At 52.6% G+C, this 21245-nt stretch overlaps 1 protein-coding gene across 3 annotated transcripts in view; it reads right to left on the minus strand.

The window, feature by feature from the left end:
• Positions 1-490: 490 nt before the first annotated feature.
• FAM163B (family with sequence similarity 163 member B) overlaps positions 491-21245 on the minus strand; it is a 28488-nt gene continuing 7733 nt past the window's right edge. For all 3 annotated transcript variants that reach the window (XM_027687715.1, XM_027687717.1, XM_027687716.1), the window contains 2 exons: positions 3032-3147; positions 491-2890 (listed from right to left, as the gene is read on the minus strand). In XM_027687715.1, coding sequence (XP_027543516.1) covers positions 2489-2890; positions 3032-3124 — 495 coding nt within the window. In that variant the 5' untranslated portion in view covers positions 3125-3147 and the 3' untranslated portion in view covers positions 491-2488. The remainder of the gene's footprint in view (positions 2891-3031; positions 3148-21245) is intronic.

A 21245-nucleotide genomic window follows, 5' to 3' on the forward strand; every position in this document is an offset into this window, starting at 1 on the left:
GGGTACTGGGAACACTGGATTCAGGGCTATAAACAGAGCAGAGCAGCTTGAAGTCAGGGGAATCATGGCTGTTTGGACAGTGATGCAAGGAAAAGTCCCAACAGTGGGGGGGATTTTGGGACCATTGCTCTGAGTTGCTTTAGGATTGTGTGTGTCTGGCTTTGGGAACTGCAGCTCTGAAGTTTCAGAGTTTCTTCAGGAGCTTCTGAGCAAAGAGACTTGATAGGGTGCCAGTAAGAAAAGGGCCTTTCTGTGTTCCCAGGGGGGTTGTTGCTCCGTGTTTCTCCAGGTGTGACCCTCCAATGCCAGGCTAAAGGCTCACCACCCACACTGGGGTGTGCACCCCAACTGCTCCTGCATTGTTCCCCTCAGCAGCAGGGAGCTCCTGTGTCCACACGAGAGCTTTGCAAACACCACCCCATGTTTGCAGGTGCAGGGACAAAAAAAAAGCCTCAAAACCCATGTCAAAGTCATTTATTTATTTTTTTTTAATTTTATTTTATTTCTTTTTTTACTATCCCCCCTCCCCGAGATCCCCGAAGTCCTGTACAACAGATCACCAGGTGAAGGTTAGTGAAAGCCAACCGTTTGCTTAGTTTCCAAGCTACAAGGGAAAGAAATAAGGGGAAAAAAGGAAGGAAGGCTGGGAGGAGAAGTACGGTCACGAGAAACAGGGAGAGAAAGGGCTCAAGGCGTGGAAACAAACCCCGGTGAGAACTGTACATGGGAGCATGGCCCGAGTGGCTGCATCCCTCTGGAGCAGAGGCATCGTGCTCCTGGGATGCAGCTCTGCAGGGACCAAACCCAGAATATTAAACACGTACGAAACCAACCCCGGCCCCCCGCCCCCAAACCCCAAACAGAACCCCCCGAGAAAGTCGAAGATACTTATTTGCAAAGACTGACTTGTACTTCAAAAGATTTCCTGTGGAATTAAAAGCCCTCGTGGTTAAAAGTAAAATACCCAGCTGGGCTGCAGCACAGTGTCTGTGAGCCGATGGGGCTGGAGCCACAGCTGTTTCTCCCCGTAACATCCTGAAAAAGGAAAGCTGACCCGGAGCACAGCACTGGGGCCACTGGAGTCTCTGTGCAGCCAGTCCATCCTCTGCCAGCCGTCCCCAGGTCCAGCGTGATGCTTTTAACCTGAATAATGTATAATCCAGGAGGAACAGGGTGCTTTTTGTCACACAAACTGGGAGTATGGCGAGGTTGGAGGGGAGGAATGGAGACAGCCAGGAGAGATCGGAGCGCAAGTCCCCCCGTAGACGTTGCTGCAGTGTGCAATTCCTCTCCTAAAGCACTGAAATACTAAAAGGGTTCCTTTACAGCATGCTTGGTGCAGAGAGACACACTCAGTGACCAGCTCTGTGCCTGCTGCTCTCCCAGCACTGCCCTGGCCAGATCCAGCGTGGCTGGAGGAGCAGGGACAGAGCTGGTGCCACAGCCAGGCTGCCCGGTCATGGGAAAGGGCTCAATGAAAAATGCTAAAGAGGAGGTTTTGCCTAAATCTGAAGTGTTTTGACACATCTCTGGATGGATAAAAAGCGTCACGGATTTTTTAAAAAATTAAAAAAGACAAATAAATGCATGTAAAACTGTGCATGCTTGGGGTGGACACATACATGATGACACAGAGCCTCAGTTAGAAGTTGCTTATGGCATTACTCGGAGAAGGGATGGGTTATTCAGAGAGGTATTCCTCAATCCAAAAGTGTGCTGTGTGTTATGCCCATAGCCAGGCAACGCAATGGGTTTGCACCCTCCATCAGGGAACTGTGAGGTCACTCCAGGATCTCCAGGGGCAGGAGCAGGCTGTGCACTCACCCGCCATCCCAGCCCTGAGGGGATTGTGCCTGTCACTCGGGAATTAATGACTGACTTGAGGAGTGAGAAGGCCTGGGAATAGTGCAGGGCTGTGCACACACACACACGTACACTCCCATGGCTGCAGCACGGAGCGCTGCAGGAGGGGGTGGCAGAAGGGTGGGCAACAGCAGCTCTGCTTAGCTTGAGAACCTTTGAGGGGTTGTGTGTGTGTGTGTGCACATGTGTGTGCACATCAGGGCCACCACATCACGGCAGCAGCTGGCTGCTGACTCGCAGCACGAACCATTCTGCAGCCAACCCTGTGCCCCACTATTTCCTCACCGTCCCTCGGCGTTCCAGCTGAACAGTGAGGAGGGGTGGGTGCTCCGTAGAAAAGGATGCTCATTATCAAAATCCTCTTTATAAAAGAAAAAAAATAAAATGCGACGCAGCGCTAGAAAACCTCACGTCCCAGCCGCAGCCATCCTCCCCCACGCTCCCCTTTCGGGTGTGCTTCGCTACCCCTTCACGCCGCCGTTCAGCCCTGGTAGAAATACATTCACTTGTTTTCCTTTTTTTTTTTTCTTTTTCAGAACTCTTCCACGAACTTCAACTTCACCGAGTTCTCCCCGCCGTTCAGAGCCCCGGCAGGTGCGACGAGGTGCTACGGGACACCAGCCCCTCACACATCGGTGCTGATGCTGCGGCTGCGGGAGAAGGCCTCGCGCATGGCCGAGAGCCGGTTGGGGTTGAGAGCCTGCAGGTTGGACACGCTCACCGGCAGAGCCAGATCCTCCTGGCTCACCGTCTTGTAGCTCACCCGGTCGCCCCCGTTGTGCAGCTCCTCGGGGGGCTCCTGGAGGAAGAAGGTGGGGGGCTCGTAGGGGGGGTCGTAGGGGCCGCAGCCGGGGCAGCTAGACCGGGTCGGGGTCGGCTTCTTGGTGAAGGGGGATGAGGCGTAGAGGGACGGGCCGTTGGTCAGCACTACGTTGCGGTTGCAGTGGAGCGGCGGGATGTGGGAGTGCACGGCGAAGTCGGGCTCCTCCTCGTCCTCCTCGGATTCATCCTTCTTGCAGCAGTAATACTGAAACGGGATGGCTCAGCTGGCACCCCAAACCCCCCCGCCCTGACCTTGAGGGGCTGCTCTGTGCATGCCAGCCCTGAGGACCGGTGGAGTCCCCTCTCTGCTGCAGCACCCTTTGGGGTCACACCCCCCCAGCCTTACCTGGAGCCTACAGTAGCAGAGGACAGCGATGATACATAGCAAAATGACAGTCGCTAATATTCCACCTGTGATGACCACGGTCCCGGCTGTCATCCGCCCTCTTCTCCATTAACAGCCTGCAAAAGCGAGTGCACAGGGTGATAGGGTGAGGCTGGTGATGGGCTGGGCTGTAGAGCCCCAAACCCCACTCTCACCCCCATCTGCAAGCGGATAGAAACCAGGAGTTGGGAGGTGACGGGCAGGATAAGGCCAGAGCCTGGTACTGGGCACCTGTGGAAGTCATCAGGGAGTCCCCTTCCCCCTTAAATGCCACCTTGCATGTGGAGGGGGGAAAAGAATCCTCATGAAGTGGGTGAGAGTTTGAGTGAGAAGTAGCTCTGGGGTCACATGGGGCTCTTCTGCACACAGGAGGGGGGACCCAAGGGAAGTAAAACCTGACCCAGGCTCGTGGCACCCTCCCGGCTCCTGCCTGGCGGCAGAGAGCTTTGGTGATGGGAGAAGGAGCTTTGCAATAAGGATTTCTGAGCTGTACACATTTTTCTCTGAGCCTATAATCCATTTTCCCCATGAAAACAATGTGATATTTTAATTTGGAATGGCTGGAGTTGCTAAGTGAGCCCTTAATGACTGCAGGGACAGGCATGCTCCCCTCCCGGAGCAGCAAGCTGAGGAACAGGATGTGTCTGAGGCACCAAGCTCCTCCACTTCACGAAGCCAGTGTTGGGGGGCTGTTGGGGCCACCCCAGGATGATGTTTTTGACAGCCCTGGGTGAGCTATTCACTCACAAACGCTGTGGCTGGGACACAGTGCACTGACCATCATAGAGACGTTGTGGCTCAGCTTGGTCCTGTGCATGCACTTTGGGGTACCACCAGCACCCTTCTCTGCCTGGAATGCCCCTTAGAGGAATCTGGGAGGAATCTGCTGGCACAGCACTGGTAGCAGTGGAAGATCCCTGCTCCTGGCACTGTTGGATTCACTTAGAGGGTGGACGTTGTTCATCACGCGCAGCACGAGCCCCACAACGCCAACACGACCTTGCTCTGAGCATCCCTCCCCTGAGAGCTCATGGGAGGGCTTGAATTCCTCTCCATCCCATGCAGGATAAGACACAGCTCTTTGCCACAGGAAGGATAGTGGGGAGACATGTACCTGCCTGCTCACACCTGCCAGGGGCTCTGGAGACAGCGGCACTAACACTGGCACACCTAAAGCTCCAGCAGCCCTTTAGTGCTGCAAGTGTTGGGCTGGGAACAGGAGAAGAGACATAAATTAAGAGAGAAATCAAACCCTGACCACCTACTCTTCAAGTGCTTTAACAAAGCTGGCCTCCAGTTCATGCTATCAGGTTAAACCAAAAAACCAGCCACCCCAGCCCCAAATTACTTCAGCACCCGAGGAAAAGCAACTGTATCTGTCAGGGATTTAACCTGCTTCCAAAGAAAATAAATCTGTGCCATATTTTCAGGCGCTTAATGTCCTGCTAAAGTTGGGTGAGTGCTGAATGGATAAAGCAGTGTCACGTTTTATGTTGCTGCCGAGGAGAGCGGGAGGAGGGAAGGGAATTTATTCCGACGGCTGAACGGCTCCTCACACCGAGCGGCCACAGGGCAAGTGCCGGGCCAAATCCTGCCCTCATTCCTTGGGCAAAATGCTCTGAGGAGGCTCAGGGAGAGCAACACAGCCATGGGAAAGGACTGGAAACAGTGCATTAGTGATTTAGAAGCTGATTCCTTGGGCTGCAGTGGGTACTGGCTAGAAATGCCCATCTGTGGGTCCTTTGCTGCTCCCATTTGCAATCCCTTCTGTCCTGGAGCCAAGGGCAGGGTGTGCAGGGTTGGCACAGGACCTGGCTCTGAGGTGGCCAGACTCAGCCCTGCAGCCTCTCAGGGACCAGCGTTGCACCCATCAGAGAGGATCATCATCTCCTTGCCAGCCCACTATGGGAGGTGGCAGGCACGGCTCTGCCAGGGAGGGCTCCACGGCTTTCCCACCCATTAATTAAACCCCGGGGGCACAAGTGAGGGTTGCACAGAGCCAATTTTCATGGTTCTTGCCCAGTTGCGCCCAGCCAGACGTGGCATCACAGCCACTGCTCCCTCCAGAGCAAGACCATTTGCATTTCACCCTTTTTTCCCTCCCAAGACATACTTCTCTGATTAAAGCTGCGTACCTGGAAGCATTAAACCCTCCAGCATGCAAAGGGGGAGGAAAGCAGAGCATGCGGAGGCCCATAAGCTGAACAATTCCTGTCTAGACCTCCCTTTTACATTTGTTCCTAATTTCACGCTCCACAGGCTCCCAGATTCATATATTTAGCAATAAATATCCTGGTAAAAGGAAGTGCTTTGCAGCTCTGCTGTGGTCTTGGAGAAGGTATGCAGGAGCCCTGGTATTGGGAACGCAGGCATGAGAGATGCAGTCCCAGAAGACACTCACTTGGCTCCTTCCTTGCCCCTCAGTAACATTAGGAGCCCTCCAGATACTGAGGATGCCTGAACCCCCCCTCAGTCCCCCACCCCATCCGAATCCAACCCCCAGCACATCCTCCATCACTGCCAGACAGCGGCTTCAGGAGGATTTTAACTCCACACAGGCTATTTGCCCCCAGCCCAGGAGCCTTTTGCTGTAGGAACATGGTCCCCAGTGCTGTGGGGTGACAGGGGATGGTGGCCCTTGGGTTACTGGGAGCCACTGAGCAAGACTTCCCCCTTCCCTGGCTTTACCTTCCCAGAGTGCAAAGGACAGGCTGTGCTGCAACAAACCAAAGGCACTGCGTGGTTGCTACAGGCTGCTCCTGCATGAGCTGTTTGCTTTTGGTCACAATCCTGTGTCACGTGCTTGCTTTTGCCTGCAGGTCCCTCAAGACCCTGCCATGGATGAGGTCGTGGCTTTGAGGTCGAAATCTTCACTAAGGTCCAGGTCTGCATCAGCTTCTGCTCCCCCCAGGGGCTGGAGGGGGCCGGGGGAAGCTTCTCGTGAGCAACAGAGAATGGGACTTGATAATGCAGAGGGGTAAAAGGGGTGGGATGAGAAATCATCTGAAGTCACCCCCCCAGCATCTTGAACATGGCCCCTGGACCACCGAGGGTGCCCGGTGCAGGGAGAGGCTGCTCACAGCTGTGCCTGGCTCCTGCAGAGAGCTCTGTGCATCCAGTGCCTCTGGGGAGGGCTGCGTGGGAGGAAGGCTCTGGAGCAGCTGGGGGGGCTGAGCTCAGCCTGTCCAAAGGCTCCAGCTAATACCCGGCTAAACCACGGCTCCAAAATGCTGAGCTCCAGGTCCAGGTGCTGGAGTGCTCCAAGCACGGCTGGATCATGTGCACTGGCCTGACCCTGCCTGCTGAAGCTGTGGGAGGAGACCTGGGGATAGAAAAGGACACAGCTCCAAGGTTTTTTTAAGAGACCCTTAAGCACCCGGTTAAGCCAACTTCTAGGATTTACAGGTATTAACCACAATCTGCAGGACAGACCCTTAACTGAATGGGGCTTCTACCTATCCCATCCCATCCCATCCCATCCCATCCCATCCCATCCCATCCCATCCCATCCCATCCCATCCCATCCCATTCCACCCCTACTCTGATCCCCAGGGCAACACAGTCACTCCAAAGCCCAGCTGGAAACGCTGTCGTGGCAAGCACTAAAAAAAGGGAATGCTGGTGCCTCTGAAGTTGTACCTGCACAAGGAGTCTGTGTCTGACCTGCAAAGAGCTGTAGTCCATAACTTGTTCTGCCTCAGTGCTACCTGCATCCCCCAGCAGATCTGGGACCTGCTTCCTCTGCAGCCAGAGGCACCACAGCCCTCTATTTAACATGGAATTTGGGAATTGCCCTTATTCACCTGACTCCAGGAGCTGGAGATCTAAACAAAATAGCCAGACTAGGTAGGAAATGACAACTGGCAGCACAGACACCAGTGCTGGTAGGATTGCTCCTGTCTGGTACCCAGCACTGGAGCAGACAGGACCTTAGATCCCACCATAATAAACACACAGGGATGAACAGACAGCCAGAGACACCCCACACTCGGGGGACACTCAGTCCAAACCTCAGCATGAGATCCCAGTCCTCCTCCTCACTGTTCTGCTGCTCATAAGGGTGGTCCCATGCAGGGGGGTGAGGATCAGCTCTGCCCTGCACTTCCAAACAGCCAGGATAGGAAAAGGGGAGAAAAAGGCAAAAAACCCATTCCACCCTTTGCAGGGAGCAGAGGAGGCCAGCGCCGTGTCCTGAAGTAACACCATCCTGCCTGTCTTGGCTCTGCTCAGCACTAGCACATCCCTGGCTCTGCTGTGTGCTTGGACAAGCTGCCGTGCGTGGGTGTCCTCCAGCACCCGGGGGGGCCTCCGAGGAGGGGAGAGACCCTGTGTCCTGACACAGCCCCCCCAGGCTGACCCTCATCCAAGTGTCATCTGGTGGGGGATCAGCTCGTTGGGTCGCTCCGGGGAGAAGACCCAAGGGAGAGACCTCAACAGAGGGATGAATGATCAGGTTGGGAAGATTAAGTCCTGTGTGGAAACTGGGAGCAGAGCAGCTGTGTAGGGGGAAGCACAAATCTGACCCTCCGTGGTGGAGGGTCATGAGCTCTGCAGGTCTTGCCCTGGGTGGGCAATGCAGCCGTTTCCCAGCTCATCCACGTGCAACAAAACCTGATACCAGCGCTTCTGACCAAGCCCCACTTCAGAAGAAAGGAAAAGAGCTCAGCAAGAGGCCAGGGAAATGTGAGAGCATGTGAATGATGCTGGTTGTCCAAGATATCCCTTCCCCAAGCTGCTGAGTCTTGCTGCTTTCTGCCTCAGAGCTGGGTGCAGGCAGCATTTGGGACCCAGGACCTTAGCCCAGAGTAACAAGAAATCCCCCCTGTAATAAACTGTTCAGGGCAGGGCAGGGCAGACTGGATCTGAGCCCTTGATGATGTAAAGTTTAGGGTGAGCCTGGCAACTCCTGCTGCCCCCCTCAGTGCCATGGAAGTGTCACAGCTCTGCCCGTGGACAAACCCTGGAGAACATCAGCGTGAAGGAAAGTCACTTCCAGCGGCCCTGGGAAGTGGGAAAGCAGCAAATAAGCCGGGAGCCAAACCCAGTTTGGTGGCAAATACGGCCTCACTTCTGCATTTCCCCCAGTTCCTGTAATCCTACCCAGTCAATGAATAAGAGCTGGGCTCTGGGAATGGCCGGGCAATGTGCCAGCAGAGGACTTCGCACTGACGGAGCCAGCGGACAGGGCAGCTGCCAGAAACACAGGCAGAGAACGTGGCTTTCCATATGAAAAACACTTTAAGCAGAAGGCCTGCATCACTCCTGTTTGCTTCCTCTCTCCTCCTGACGGCAGCATTCCTGGCCTGGGGGCCGATGCTCTGTGCAGGCAGCAGGGATTTAAACAGCCAGGCTTGGCTGCGGGTGGGCTGGGGAAGGGCAGGTGGGGGCTTGGTGACTGCAGATCCATCTTCGACAGGATCACCTGAGTACTCCTCGACACAAGGACAAGGTGGGACACCTCATCATTCCATGCTTCCCCATCTCAGCACAAGTGCTTTCCCCATGGGAACCCCCCTATGTCCAGGCACTCCACACTCCAAGGACTTCTGAATATTTTATGAGCAGAGGGCACTTCACTCCCTGCTGTGCCCTGTTTGGAGAGCGCTGCTCACAAATTCCCAGGCTCATCCACAGCAGAGAGGTCCTTGTGGGTGCTGGAGATGGATCAGAGGTCCCAGCAGCCCCATATTCCCACCTGCACCCACCAGGACCATGCTCATCCCATCTGTGCTTGGACACCAACCCTTTGCAGAGCAGCTCCTGCACTCAGGAGGGGCTTTCCCTATCCTGAAAACAGGGGATTGCACCACTGTTGATTGTCTCTCGAATAAAAGTGATTTTTCCAAGTCTGTGGCATGTGGGAGAGGGCTCCACCAGCTGGGAGATGCCTGTAGGGCTGCTGTGGGCTTTTAAACAACAAACCAGAGCAGGGAACAAAACATTTCCTACCCATCTGAAATGCCATGTCCCTTTCTGGTGGCCTTAAGAGCCCTTCCCTGGTTTGAAGCCAACTACAGAGGTCACTGATACTGGTACAGAGGTAACTCACAGCTCAGCCCACAGTGACCCCTGTGACTGTCCCCTACATCACCCCTCAGCCCTCCTGCCACTGGGACAGACCCCGATACTTCAGTTCCCACTGATGTCCAGGCCAGAAACAACATATTTCAAAGGCAACCTATACCCAGTGCCTGATCAATTATTTATCAGGCAGGACAATGCTGGAATAGTGCTGAGCTCTGCAGAACAGGATCCCGGACACAGGGATCCCAGCACAGCTTGGGCAGGGCTGGGACAGCAGCTTGGGCAGGATGTGCTGGGTATCAGGGCTCACAGAGAGCCTGGGAATGGATGAGGACAGAAGGACAACACCATAGCTGTGGAAAGGTTTTAGTGCCCTGGCAGTGAGACTAAGGCTGGAGGTACATCAGGCTCATGCAGATGGGCATAGGGATGATATGGGGATATATCTCTCATATTTGCATCAGTCATAACCCACAATATACTCCTCCAGGAGACTGGAGCAGCCATGGACTGTTCCTCTCCTCTCTGTCTGTTCTCATCTCAGCCCTTTACATTCAGAAAACCTCCCTCAGTGTTCTGAGAGTAGTGCTGAGATAAGAAACAGGTCACAGTGAACTGCTCCTTCTGTCTGCTCTCATTATAATTCAATATAACCACATATAAAAATGGTGTTATACATAATTAAATCCCAGAATTCTACAATTCAAAGTGTTTCGTTAAATATTACATGGCAGCCCAACAACTCCTGGTTGTACAAGCTTTTTCCAAAGACACACTGTATATGCATCCCTGCAGGTGTCTCTGCTAGTGATGGTGCTGACATACCACCATAGAACATTTTGGGTCAAAGGGACCTTTAAAGGTCATCTAGTGCGACCCTCACCACCTGCCAGAACAGCCAGGCTGTATTCCTGTATATGAACAGCTCATTAACACAAAACCCCAGCAGAAAATGCTCAGGCTACTTGGGAGATACATCACACAGTAACAGCCACTCCGAATTTGGGTATTCCCAAAGCTTAAAAAAAAGCAGCAGTTCATGGAACAATCAGGGATCCTCTCCCACCAATTACCATTGCCAGTTTTTAAAGCAGAGATTAGCCCTTAGTCTGAATTTCCAGCACACTTAAGCAGGCTCCTTTCAAAGAGCATCGATCCGGGGGATCCCTGCCCCGGCAGCGCGTGCGAGGGAATGTGTGCTCTGCAGTAATGAGGCAATAATGGCATTTAGTACAACCAAATCACGCCTCAGGAAAAATAATATTTGCACAGCTCATCAAGGTGGCATTAAGGCTTACTAAGCACAATGCCAGGCAGGAATTTAAATGACTGCAGATGCTAAAAGGAGAGCAGCGGTGCCGCTGGGGAGGGATGGGAGGAATGCTGAATCACCTGGATGTGTGCTGCCCTTGGGAATGTCCCCTTCCAGTGCCTCTGTGGCCATGCTGAAGGCACTGCTATCTTCATTCCAAAGGGACTAGGGAATGTGACTGTGGACACTTCAGCATGGCCAGGAATAAAGCAGGGTGTGTTCACCCTGCTCTGCCCCTCTGACCCTCAGTGAAACTTTGCAGCCACATCCTAAACGCATCAGCAGGGATTTTGGAGACATCAAGAGGGATGCTGGTGACTGAGTGTTGACCAGCAGTGCATCCCTGCACACCAGCCCTGTGCTGGCACCAGTCCAGGGGAGGTAAACCCAAAAAACAGGCCCAAGGGAGGAACTGGTACAGAAGTGATGGACTTGCCTCCAGGTCTGACCCTGCACATGGTGAGTTGCCACAGTGGGAGCTCACAAGCAGCCAGTCTCTGTCAGGATTTGAGAGCTGCAGTCAAACCACACCAGAGGGTTTTACCCTCCCCAGTCCCACCTTTCCTTGCCCATACAATCATACTCTGCTTAAGTACCAGGAATTATTTCCATAAATCAGCTGGAAAGCAGACCATAATCCCAAACACACACACACAGAGTCTAAACTATTAAAAAAAAAAAAAAAAAAAAAAGAAAGATGTGCTGTCTTTCCACCCTGCATCGTTTAATCGCCTCTTGAGTTATGGTTTAGTCATCCTGAGATATTAACATTAGAGAGAGCAGGTTTTGGAATTAGCAGCTTGGGATAAGCTACTGCAATCACCGCTGAGCTGGGAAGAAGTCAGAGAGTGGGGAGCACCCCAGGGTCTTTCCCAGCAGGGCAGTTTTGCATCCTGAAAATGTCCCCATGCAACCTGAAAAGCTTGGGTTAGCATACTGAGAACTAATAATAAATCTTACTCCTGATCAGTATTTTTTGCTGCCCAGTTCACTGAACAGGCAGTGCTCCCTCTCCATCACCATCCCACAGGAGAGCTGACTGCAGCCCCCCAGCAAGGCACAGTCAGAAAGATCAAAAGGCTTGATCAGAAAATGACGCAGAAATTATGCAATTATGGGAAAAAAAAGAGGAATTTGTCTTTCTGAAAGAGCACCTCTTTCTAGAATTGCTCCATTCACCTGGATTTTGAAAGATCTTCAGGTTGAAAACCTGGTGGTTTCAGGTTGAAGCAGATGTTGTTGCCCCAAGAGCTCCATGAGAGCTGGTTCCTTACACCAATAGCTCCCAGCAGCCTTCCTGCTGTCCCATCTCCCAGCAAATGTCTCAAGAATAGGGTTTCATGGCTCATACGGGACTGCTGGGGGATGAGGATGGGAAGAGATTCACACAGTCACCTGCTGAGCTCTTTGGCCATTTACAGCCCTGGCTGGGAGCTGGAGCTGCCTCCTGGTCCCAGGGGCACCGGCACAGCAGCTGGGATGGGTTCAGCACCTTCATCCTCAACTTATCCTGGGAACAAGGCTTTTACAGCCCAGAGACACTGCACAGAGGGATAACAAGGTCCTGGTACCCCCTGATGGCCATACAGAGCAGCAGAAGCAGCAGCTCTCACTGTGACTCCCACAGCTTTAGCTCCCGGGATTTGTGGCTCTGGCCATGCAGAGGTGTCTGCATGGAGAATCATTCTTGTGGGAAGGCATGGACTGAGTCATCTCTGCTGCCATTCAGCCCTGTGCTAATAGAAACACTACATGCTTCAGAGCTTGTGTTTGCACCTTTTAGCCTCTGCCTCGGGCAGGCACGAAGCCACCCAGACCCCTGTGCCGGCAGCCAGCCCCAGCTGCACGTTCAGCCTCCGTGCACATCCCAGCTAAAGCCCTGGTTCATCCCAGGACCTCTGGCTCTCCAGCTCTGGCAGCACCATGCCTGAGAGAGAAAGTGTTGCTACGCCAATACCCATTTTACAGACGTGGGAACAGAGTCCTGGGCTGGTTAAGGCTCTGCTTTTGAAGCCAGATTGCTTGAAATCTGTCAAATATCAGCCCACTTCCAGACTGAGCGGCTTCCCCTAGGCCAGGCACTGGATGAGCAGTGAGCTGAGAGCAGCTCCATGCTCCTACCACCCCCTGCACTGGTAGTTGGGAAGGATTAGTCCTCACACCTGACCTGGTGGCCCCGTGATGTCCTGAGAGGTGGATGAGCCATCGATCCTGAGCCCCAGATGAGCCATCGATCAGGGTGGGGGAGGAAGGGCACGTACAGTGTACATTTCCAGTAAGCAGTAAATCCAACAGCTTTGCATTTCCAAGAGGTATGAACACAGCTCCGTGGGACAGGAAGATCCTCAGCAGATTAAAGTCTTTGCGAGCTGCACACCCTGCCCTCCTTTGCTCAGGATTCCAGGCAGGGGTGGAGGCAGCAGGGAGCTCCTTGGTGCTCATTAAATGCAGCAGCCTGAGAGCTCCAGAGACACCCTCCATCCAGCCATCATCACATGCAGGATGGGAACCAGCACCCCTCTGTCCTTGCCCACTCCCACCACCCCCCGGCTGTGGGTGGGTGGCTGATGGCTTGTGATACTCATGCTGTCCCCCCCCAGCATCTCTGAGCTGCCCTGGCCTCTGGCTTTCCATGCAACCCACTTATTCCTCATCAATCCCCCTCCTCTGCCCTTGGGAATCAGACTCCCTGCAGTGTGACCTGGCTCTGTGCTTCCAGCTGCTGCTGCAGCGTGACACCAGGGGACTCCCTGGGTGCTGCAGGCACCGAGCAGCCCTGCTTGGGATCTCCAAAGAGATATACGTTGCTGTCTTAGGAAAAAAAATCAGAAAAAGGGGTAGGGAGTTTCCATAGCTACAGCTTTACATCGCTCTGGCAAAGGCTCCGCTTCAACCCGTGTAATGAGACACGAGCAGAGTGTTTTTCCCACTCCTGCCCAGCAAGGCAGCATGGTGCATGAATAAAGAAGAGAAGAGGAGAGAGGGAGCTCGGGGATTTTGGAAATAACACATAAATGTTAAGGACTGGCATGTGAGGTGGCCGTTGGCACAAACTCCCTGCCCTGCCTGTCTTGGGGCATGAGCTGCACTTGCAGATGGGGAGGGAAGGAGCCCCTCTCACCAGCACAGTGAGTGACACAGTGAGTGACCTGGTCAGAGGCTAAAAACCACTTCATTTAAATTCCTGTCTGCGTGGTGCTCCCAGGGCTGGACTTCAGGGAGATGGGGAGGTGGTGCAGGCAGTGAATCTGCAGAGATTTAGAGCTGCTGCCGATGCAGAGCCACTGCCCAGAGCACCTGGGGATGTGAGGCTTGCCTGGCTCCAGATCCATGTCTTGTACAATGTAACATCACACACTCAGGGCTCGTGGCAGTTGCTCTGATCACAGGATCACAGGATGGTTTGGGTTGAAAGGGACCTTAAAGACCATCTCATTCTACCCCCCTGCCATGGGCAGGGACACCTTTCACTAGACCAGGTCACTCCAAGCCCCATCCAGCCTCTCCTTGAACACTTCCAGGGATCATGAACAAGAGGGTGATGGGCTTCCTCACTGTTTGCAACCTGGAATTTTTCTGCAGGCAGTAAAATCTCCTTATGTTATCTTTTTTAATAAGGATTTATCATTGCTGCATCAGGGGAATTAAAAGAGACCGTCTGAGAGGGTAATTTCCATATTCTGGCAACTCACCATGAAGCAGTTCCAGCAAATTTTCCTTTTTTTCCTCACCTTAATTTTGCTACAGCTTTTCCTGGGAGACGAGAGAGGGAAAAATTTAACTTGGAGGGAAAAAAAACACACCCCACGACAACAAAATCATAAGTGAAAAAGCCGGAAAGATAAAAGGAACTCGCACAGCTCAGCTGAACACCCTCATTAGGTGAATAAAGAAACTGAGAAAAACCTTCACACGAATTGCTCTGCTCAAACCCATGTAGGATTCACCGAGCTGCTGGCATCAGATGTTTGAAATATCGACTGTTCTCAGGGACAGCATCTCTCAGAAATCAAAACACACGTGATGGATCTTTTTGCCTATCGTCAGCACTGGGATGACACCTCCCCTGCCTTTGAAATGACTCCTTGATGCTGGAGAGGCCCTTGAGAGCGAGGTGGTGGCTCATGCTCCACATCTGCCACCTCCTTGCCACCCCAAGGAGCCAAAGTGACGCTGCTGCCGGCACCAACACATGGAAAACTGAGGTAGATGAGGATGGGAGGCTGGGAGCTCCCACCTGCCCTCCCCAGCTTCTCATCAGTGCTGGCAGCTCCCCAGGCAGGCTGCAGCTTCTCCCTTCCTTGCTCAAATAGTGCCTGAGTGGCAGCACCTCAGAGGACCAGAAAATGCCAAGTATCTTGTCTTTGAAAGCCAAGCCTCAGACCGGTGCTCTGAATCACCCCCTGAGCCTTGCTGCAGACAGGGCAAGGCACCCACAGCAGCCCTGGGGGGAGTCAGATCTTGTAAACCCGAGAGACGAGCACACAGAAATGCCTCCATCCATCCTGCAAAGCAGGAGACTCACACTCCTGAGCGATGCCCCACTCCACCTCCAAATCCCAGCTGGATTTCAGCTTCCTTCGCTGGCATGGTGAGCTCACTTCACTTGCACACACTTGCTAGAGCTCATTGGGAACTAGGAACGTTCTGGTGTTAAATAACAGAGATAATGTGGTGAACTGGGAGCCCACAACCAAATTAGCAAAACCTTTCACTGAAGCAATGCTGATTTTCTGAGCTGAACTGGGATGAACTGGAAGCCCACAGCCAAATCAACAAAAACTTTCACTGAACCCACTCTGATTTTCTGAGCTCTCCAGGCATCACCCTACCCCATGGAGCCCTTCATTAACATCTCACCTCAATGGTAAACCAGGAAAACCTGAAGTTTGAGCCTTACAAACCTAGACCTGTAAATGTGAGCATCTTCCCTGCCCAGTGCCTGGGAGTGCCCCTCGGCAGAGAAGGGCCTCCCAAAAAGCGTGATGGAGCTGTGCCCGCAGGAGATTCCCCCTGGAAGGTTCAACAGATGACAGGTCTCCTCTGGGAATTAGGAATACATTCACTGCTGTCCAGAACCATGGGCCTGTTTAATAAAACACCCTCCAACCTGGCTACCACTGCTCCTGGGCTTGACAGTGGAGAGAGTGGGAGCTCAAGGGAGCCCAGGAATTTCTGCTGTGATCACAGGATGCTTCAGTTCTGCTTCTGGATGGTTTAATTAGGATTAGCACGAAAATGCACAGGATTGTGATATTCAGGTTATGAGGCAATGTTAACAGCCGTATCAAACAAAGCCCTTCTCGTTACTGGTTCTGGCAAACGTTCTCATCTGTATTAATTTTTGGAAATCTTCTCTTTTTGAGCAAAAATACAGCAGCAGCGTGCCAGTGTTACACATTTCTGAGGCTGAGCAACCCTAATCCTCTGCAGTTAACAGTTCTGCCATAGCCTAGCAATATTCATGCTTTATATTTACTACCAATTAAGTCAGACAGTGTTTTAAAGACCAATCCTTTGTCTGCCAATCTGAACATTCAACAATATGTAACATTTACAAAGGTATGAAGAAAACAAGTAAGATCTGTGCTTGGTTTCTCGGAAACCAGTATCACACTCTTGTAACCTGTGTTGTTTTATTTAAAAATACAACATAAACAAAGATGTGATGCCAGAAACACAAGGGAAAATAGGTGCAACTAAGAAAACCCCACTTTCTGTAGGCTGAATCTTCTCCCACGAGCTGCTGTGAGAATCAGGAATAACTCTTGAGAAAACAGTAATGCTGAACTGTTGCAAATCAGAAAAAAAAAAGAATATGGAACTGTCTAATATTAATTGTGCTTGTCCTTATCTCGGGGGGCTATGCCTGCCCACGGGATGTCCCATCCAGTGCTGGCCACAGAGGATCACAGAATCATAGAATCACAGAATGCTTTGGGTTGGAAGGGACATTAAAGCCCACCTTATTCCACACCCTGCCATGGGCAGGGACACCTTCCACTAGCCCAGGTTGCTCCAAGCCCTGTCCAACCTGGCCTTGGACACTTCCAGGATGGGGCAGCCACAGCTTCTCTGGGCAACCTGGATAACACCAGGTCTCCCCTGCAAAGAGAAGTGCCCTGAGAGCTCCTGTCTGAGCCAGAGCAAGCTCAGTGATGTCAGCACCCAGTGCTGCAGACCTGAGCTGCCTTTGGAATTACAGAATGGTTTGAGTGGGAAGGGACCTTTAAAGGTCACCAAGTCCAACCTGCAGCCATGAGCACATACCCTGCTCCAGATACACCTTCAACTCTGTCACAATCAGTAAGAAAACGGCCTTGGTGACGGCTGGATCAGGGATGTCACCTGGAGAAACACCTTTAAAGCAGAGCTGCAGCCACAGGCAGTGGCAGAACCACACAGCTTTGTGCCTGTCGCTGTTTGCACAAGGAAAAGAGTCACAAAGCAAACCCACAGGACAGCCATAAGTCTGAATTATTACCCCAGCACCTCCTTTGTGTAATATAACAATAAACTCACAAAATTTGCCTAACAACAAACGCAAATCAACACTTGTTATCCTTCTCCTCCCAACTCTGCTCCCACTCTCACTGCAGGACTTTTTTCCCCGTATCCCACTGCTAATCTTTCCAGGGCTTAGCTACCCAGCAGGAGACACTAACCAGACCAAGACACCTCCTTTCCCTTCCACATGAGAGCCTTACAAATTGCATCTGTGTAAATCCCTGCTTGAGGTCCCCAGCAGTGAGGCCATGCATTTCCTCTGCCACCCTCCTGCAGCCAGGACACCTCATTGCTTGCTCAAAGCTGAGCCTCCAAATATTGTATTTTCTCCCCAGGAAAGAGTTTAGCTTGGATTGCCACAAAATGCATCCTGTTTTGCTATGTAACTCATGTATATTTTGTTAAGTGAAGAGTGGCAACGTGCACGCTGTTGTTCTGTGGGTGCCAGGGTGGGAAACCAGGAGGCAGAAGGAGCATCGCTGCCTGCAGGGATGATGCAGGCAGACACCGTCAGGGAGAGCCTCCCTGCACTGCACAACCTGTCACCTGGCTACGAAGGCAGGCGACAGCTAAAGGAGAGAGCTAATGGCTTGCCAAAACTCAGGTGGGAGGGCCCATGACAGATCCTAAACCAAACCCACACTGAGAGCGAAGGGAATTCAGATGTAAAGCGCACGGCAAAGCCCAAGCAACACCCTCTGCTCAAATCGGGAAGCAAACGCGGGTTTCCGACGAGGAGCTCTGAACTGGGATTGCACTGTCCCTGCTGGTCACCTCGGAAAATACTGTATTATTGCCTAGGGAAAAAAAACCCCAGACATCCCAGAGGAGCCAAGGTGGAATATTGGGAACAAAAATGAGCAAAGCTATTTGCAGGTAAGTTATTTTTCTCACAGGAAACGGTGCCTGTAAAGTGATGTTTTAGCAGAGCTGTGATTCTCTGTAGCACAGCTGCTTTGGGGACTGGTCTGGTGCTTCCCTGTGAAATCCCTCTCGCTCCGGGCGCGCTCCCGCAGCATCACAGCAAATTCCAGCCTCGGTGGAGCCTGTGTATCATCTTCTACAACAAAGTCCACGGCATCTCTTTGCTCTGATCTGTGCCAGTTTAAGAGTCTTTGAATCTTGAGGCATTTTGATCCACTGCAGCTGAAGTGACCCGAGCAGGGGAGAGGTTGGGGGAGACAACGAAGCCATCACAAGGCTGTGGTGGTCCCCAGAGGGTTTCAAAGCAGCCACATCACCCGGAAATCTGGGTATTTATCTTTCCCTGGCAGCCACTTTTCTGGCATTTATACTGATGTATTTTCCCCTTTAATCCCAAATTCTCCATGAGTAAAGAGAGGAACTGGCTTTGCCTGATGCCTGGTACCTCTGTGGGTACAAGACAGCAGGCAGTGCTACAAGAGGCCACTCTTGTCCATTATGGTCCAGCCTAGATTTTCAGGCAGCCGAGGAACAAGGGACCACCTGCACAGGAAAAAATGAAACCACGGAGGACTTTTCCTCCCAGTTTGCTACGAGTCCCCTCCAGCAGAAGGGAAGGAAATCCCAGCTGTGTGGTGTGCCCACTGCTTACAACTCCCCCTATATAAAGAGCTTATGAGCTTCTGCGGCTCAGACCCTTTGATGAACTTGTACCCAGAGCAAAGCCACAGCGTGGCCTCAAAGCCAGACCTGAAGCTGGTGGTGTGGAGGGCTCCATCCCCCCGCCGAGCAAGATCATCCCCTTTATCCCCTGCCCAAGAGAAGCCAACCAGTGCAGCCTTGGAAGAGCCTAAGCTGGACTTTAGTAACAATTCAAAGGAAAAAAAAAAGACAGGCTTTTCCCCCAAAGCCTATTTTCCAGGCTGGCAGTTTCCGACGGTTGTCTCACCACGGAAGTTTTCTGTGAATGGTATCTCGGAAAGGAAGGAAGAAGAGGATGGGGCTGTGGAGGAGGAGGGCAGGACTGGAGCACTGGTGGGTGAACAGAAGGGAAAAGGCAGGGATGGAGCGGCAGGCTGGGGGTGTGGGATCTGAACAGCTCCAAACGGCTCTGAACAGCTCTCCACCAGCACTGACTCTCTCTGCAGCACTGACACAACCTCATGGCAGCACTGGATGAGGCAGAGGAGGGCTGGAGCCGGTGCCTGGGATGGGATGGTCCCGCTGCAGGCAGAGTGCTCCAGTCAGCTCCACTCGCTCACTCCCGCTGCCCTCTCAGAGAAACACAGAAGCAAACAAAGATATGTGAGACCACGACACGATTTCCTCCCCATCAGGGCTCTCGAAGGGGCATGAAATTATCAGTGAGCATTAGTCCTGCCTGCCCCGGGGCTGAGGTGAGCGGCCAGCAGTGTATCCTGCCAGGGGCACTTGCAGGTGTGTGAGTGACAGCAGAGCCACATCTCTTCCCTTCTGCCACGTGAGCAGCATCCTTGTCACCTGGGCGAGGGAAGGGGAGGATGGCTGGCACTTGGCTTCTGCCAGGAATTCACTTGCCCTCCTTTTTCTTTTCTTAATGAGCAGGCTATTAACCGAACAGGGACATGACGAATAAAGACGTGGGCTGCAGAGTGGCTCCTGCTGTGGCCTCACTGAGGCTCCGAGCGCTGGCAGCCCTCGCCAGCCCCCCTCTCCCTGCACAGCCTCCCACCCTCGGCTCAGGTGCTCAGAGGCGGTTGCTTTATCCATTGCTAATGACATTTATTTTCTTCTCAGAGCCTCGGGGAGGGCTCTTTCTCTCGCCCTCCCTGCTGATGTGAATCCTGCTGCCCTATTATGCTGATCTGAGACTTTTTTTATTGCTGAGCCGCTGGTGATCTCCCCTGCATCCCCCATCTCTGCCCCCCAGCCTCCTCTTCCCACAGCCAGCCACGCATTTCCCGGGCTTGATCCAGCCAGCACTGAAGTAAGGAGAAAACCTCTCCCAGTTTTCAGGTTGGATCAGGTCCCTGACCTGGCGAGGACAGGCTGAGACTTTCTTTTGGCTTTCTGGTCACTTTCCTCTAAAATGTCCTTCAGAAAAAGGCAATTATCACCGTGCCATTAAAGCTTTCCCCATTGCACGGCCAGACAACTTGCTGGGAGCCTTTTGAAATAACCTTTAAACAATAGATCCTGTCTTGTTTACTGCATGTTTCTGAACTCAACAGTAATGCATCCAGATGTCACCCCTGTCTACTGTAGGCCTAACTATTTCTGGAAACACACCAAAGGCAAATTGCTTGGATAATGTCAGATATTGTTGCAAAAAGAATATGACAAGTTTCCATCTCTTTGATAAAGGCTGTGGAGCAGAGAGATGTTTCCCAGGGCAGCAGAGCTCCGTGCACCTTCGACTCAGCTCCACGCAGGAGCCACATCCCTCCCTCCTGGCGGCTCATGGGCAGGTTCCAGAGGTACACACTTTCCAGCTCGGGAAAAAAATCAGTGTAGCTGTCAAGCAAAGCTCACAACATCCATGCTGGGTGGTGTGTGACCGCAGGTGGCTTTTGTCCTGGAGGTGGGAGATGGGAGAGAAGCACTGGAGAAGGTGAGACTGTGCTGAGCTGCCCTCGTGGTGTCTCGGCCCGTCTTGTGCCATTATTGTGAGGGAAGTCAAACGTCAGCTCTGACCCATCACAGGTGCTCGTTCAACAAGCAAGAGAAAACTGCTTGAAGTGAGAGGGTAACAAAGTTCCCCAGCTCTCAGGTCATCTCTTGTCTCCACTCCATGCCCTGCCAAAGGGAGCACCCGTGCCTGCTGATGGAAGTGCTGGCACCCAGCAGTGTCCCAGGCTGCAGCTCACAGTGCTGCCCCTGGCTCCAGTGAGAAATCTGTGCTCTTGGACACGTAGGATGGGACAAAATCATCATCATTGTGATTTTGGTCTAAACCAAGTCCTGCTCCCCTCAGTGCTGCCTCTGACACAGGCACCTTGAGAACCACATCCCCAGAGGAGCCCCGTCCTCCTGCTGGTGCACTGAACTGCAATTAATGGGTCATGGCTGCTATTAGCCTTTCCAGGGAGAAATAGGTCCAAGGATATTTCAAAATGTTATTATGACCTTTAATTTTACTCCCCAACCTTTCCAGCTGCCCTCTGCCCAGGGCTGTTCTCGCAGGGCTCGCAGGTTCCTAAGGTCCCAGCCTTGCCTGGGATGGCCTTGGCTGTGATCTGAATGTGGCTGAAAGGTCTGAAGAGGGTCAGAGTCCATCACCCAAACCTATTTGTCATCCCGCTGCCAGTCTTCAGTGCTGGGGTATACGCTGTTTTCTCAGGCAAAGGGTGAACCAATCCCACCGCAATAAATCAGATCACAAGGAGAGAAGGAGATGACACATAATGACACGGGAGAAAGTGTAAATTA

Source organism: Neopelma chrysocephalum, unplaced genomic scaffold (genome assembly GCF_003984885.1).
Source record: "Neopelma chrysocephalum unplaced genomic scaffold, ASM398488v2 Primary Assembly neopelma1_74, whole genome shotgun sequence".
In the NCBI taxonomy this organism is placed as follows: domain Eukaryota; kingdom Metazoa; phylum Chordata; class Aves; order Passeriformes; family Pipridae; genus Neopelma; species Neopelma chrysocephalum.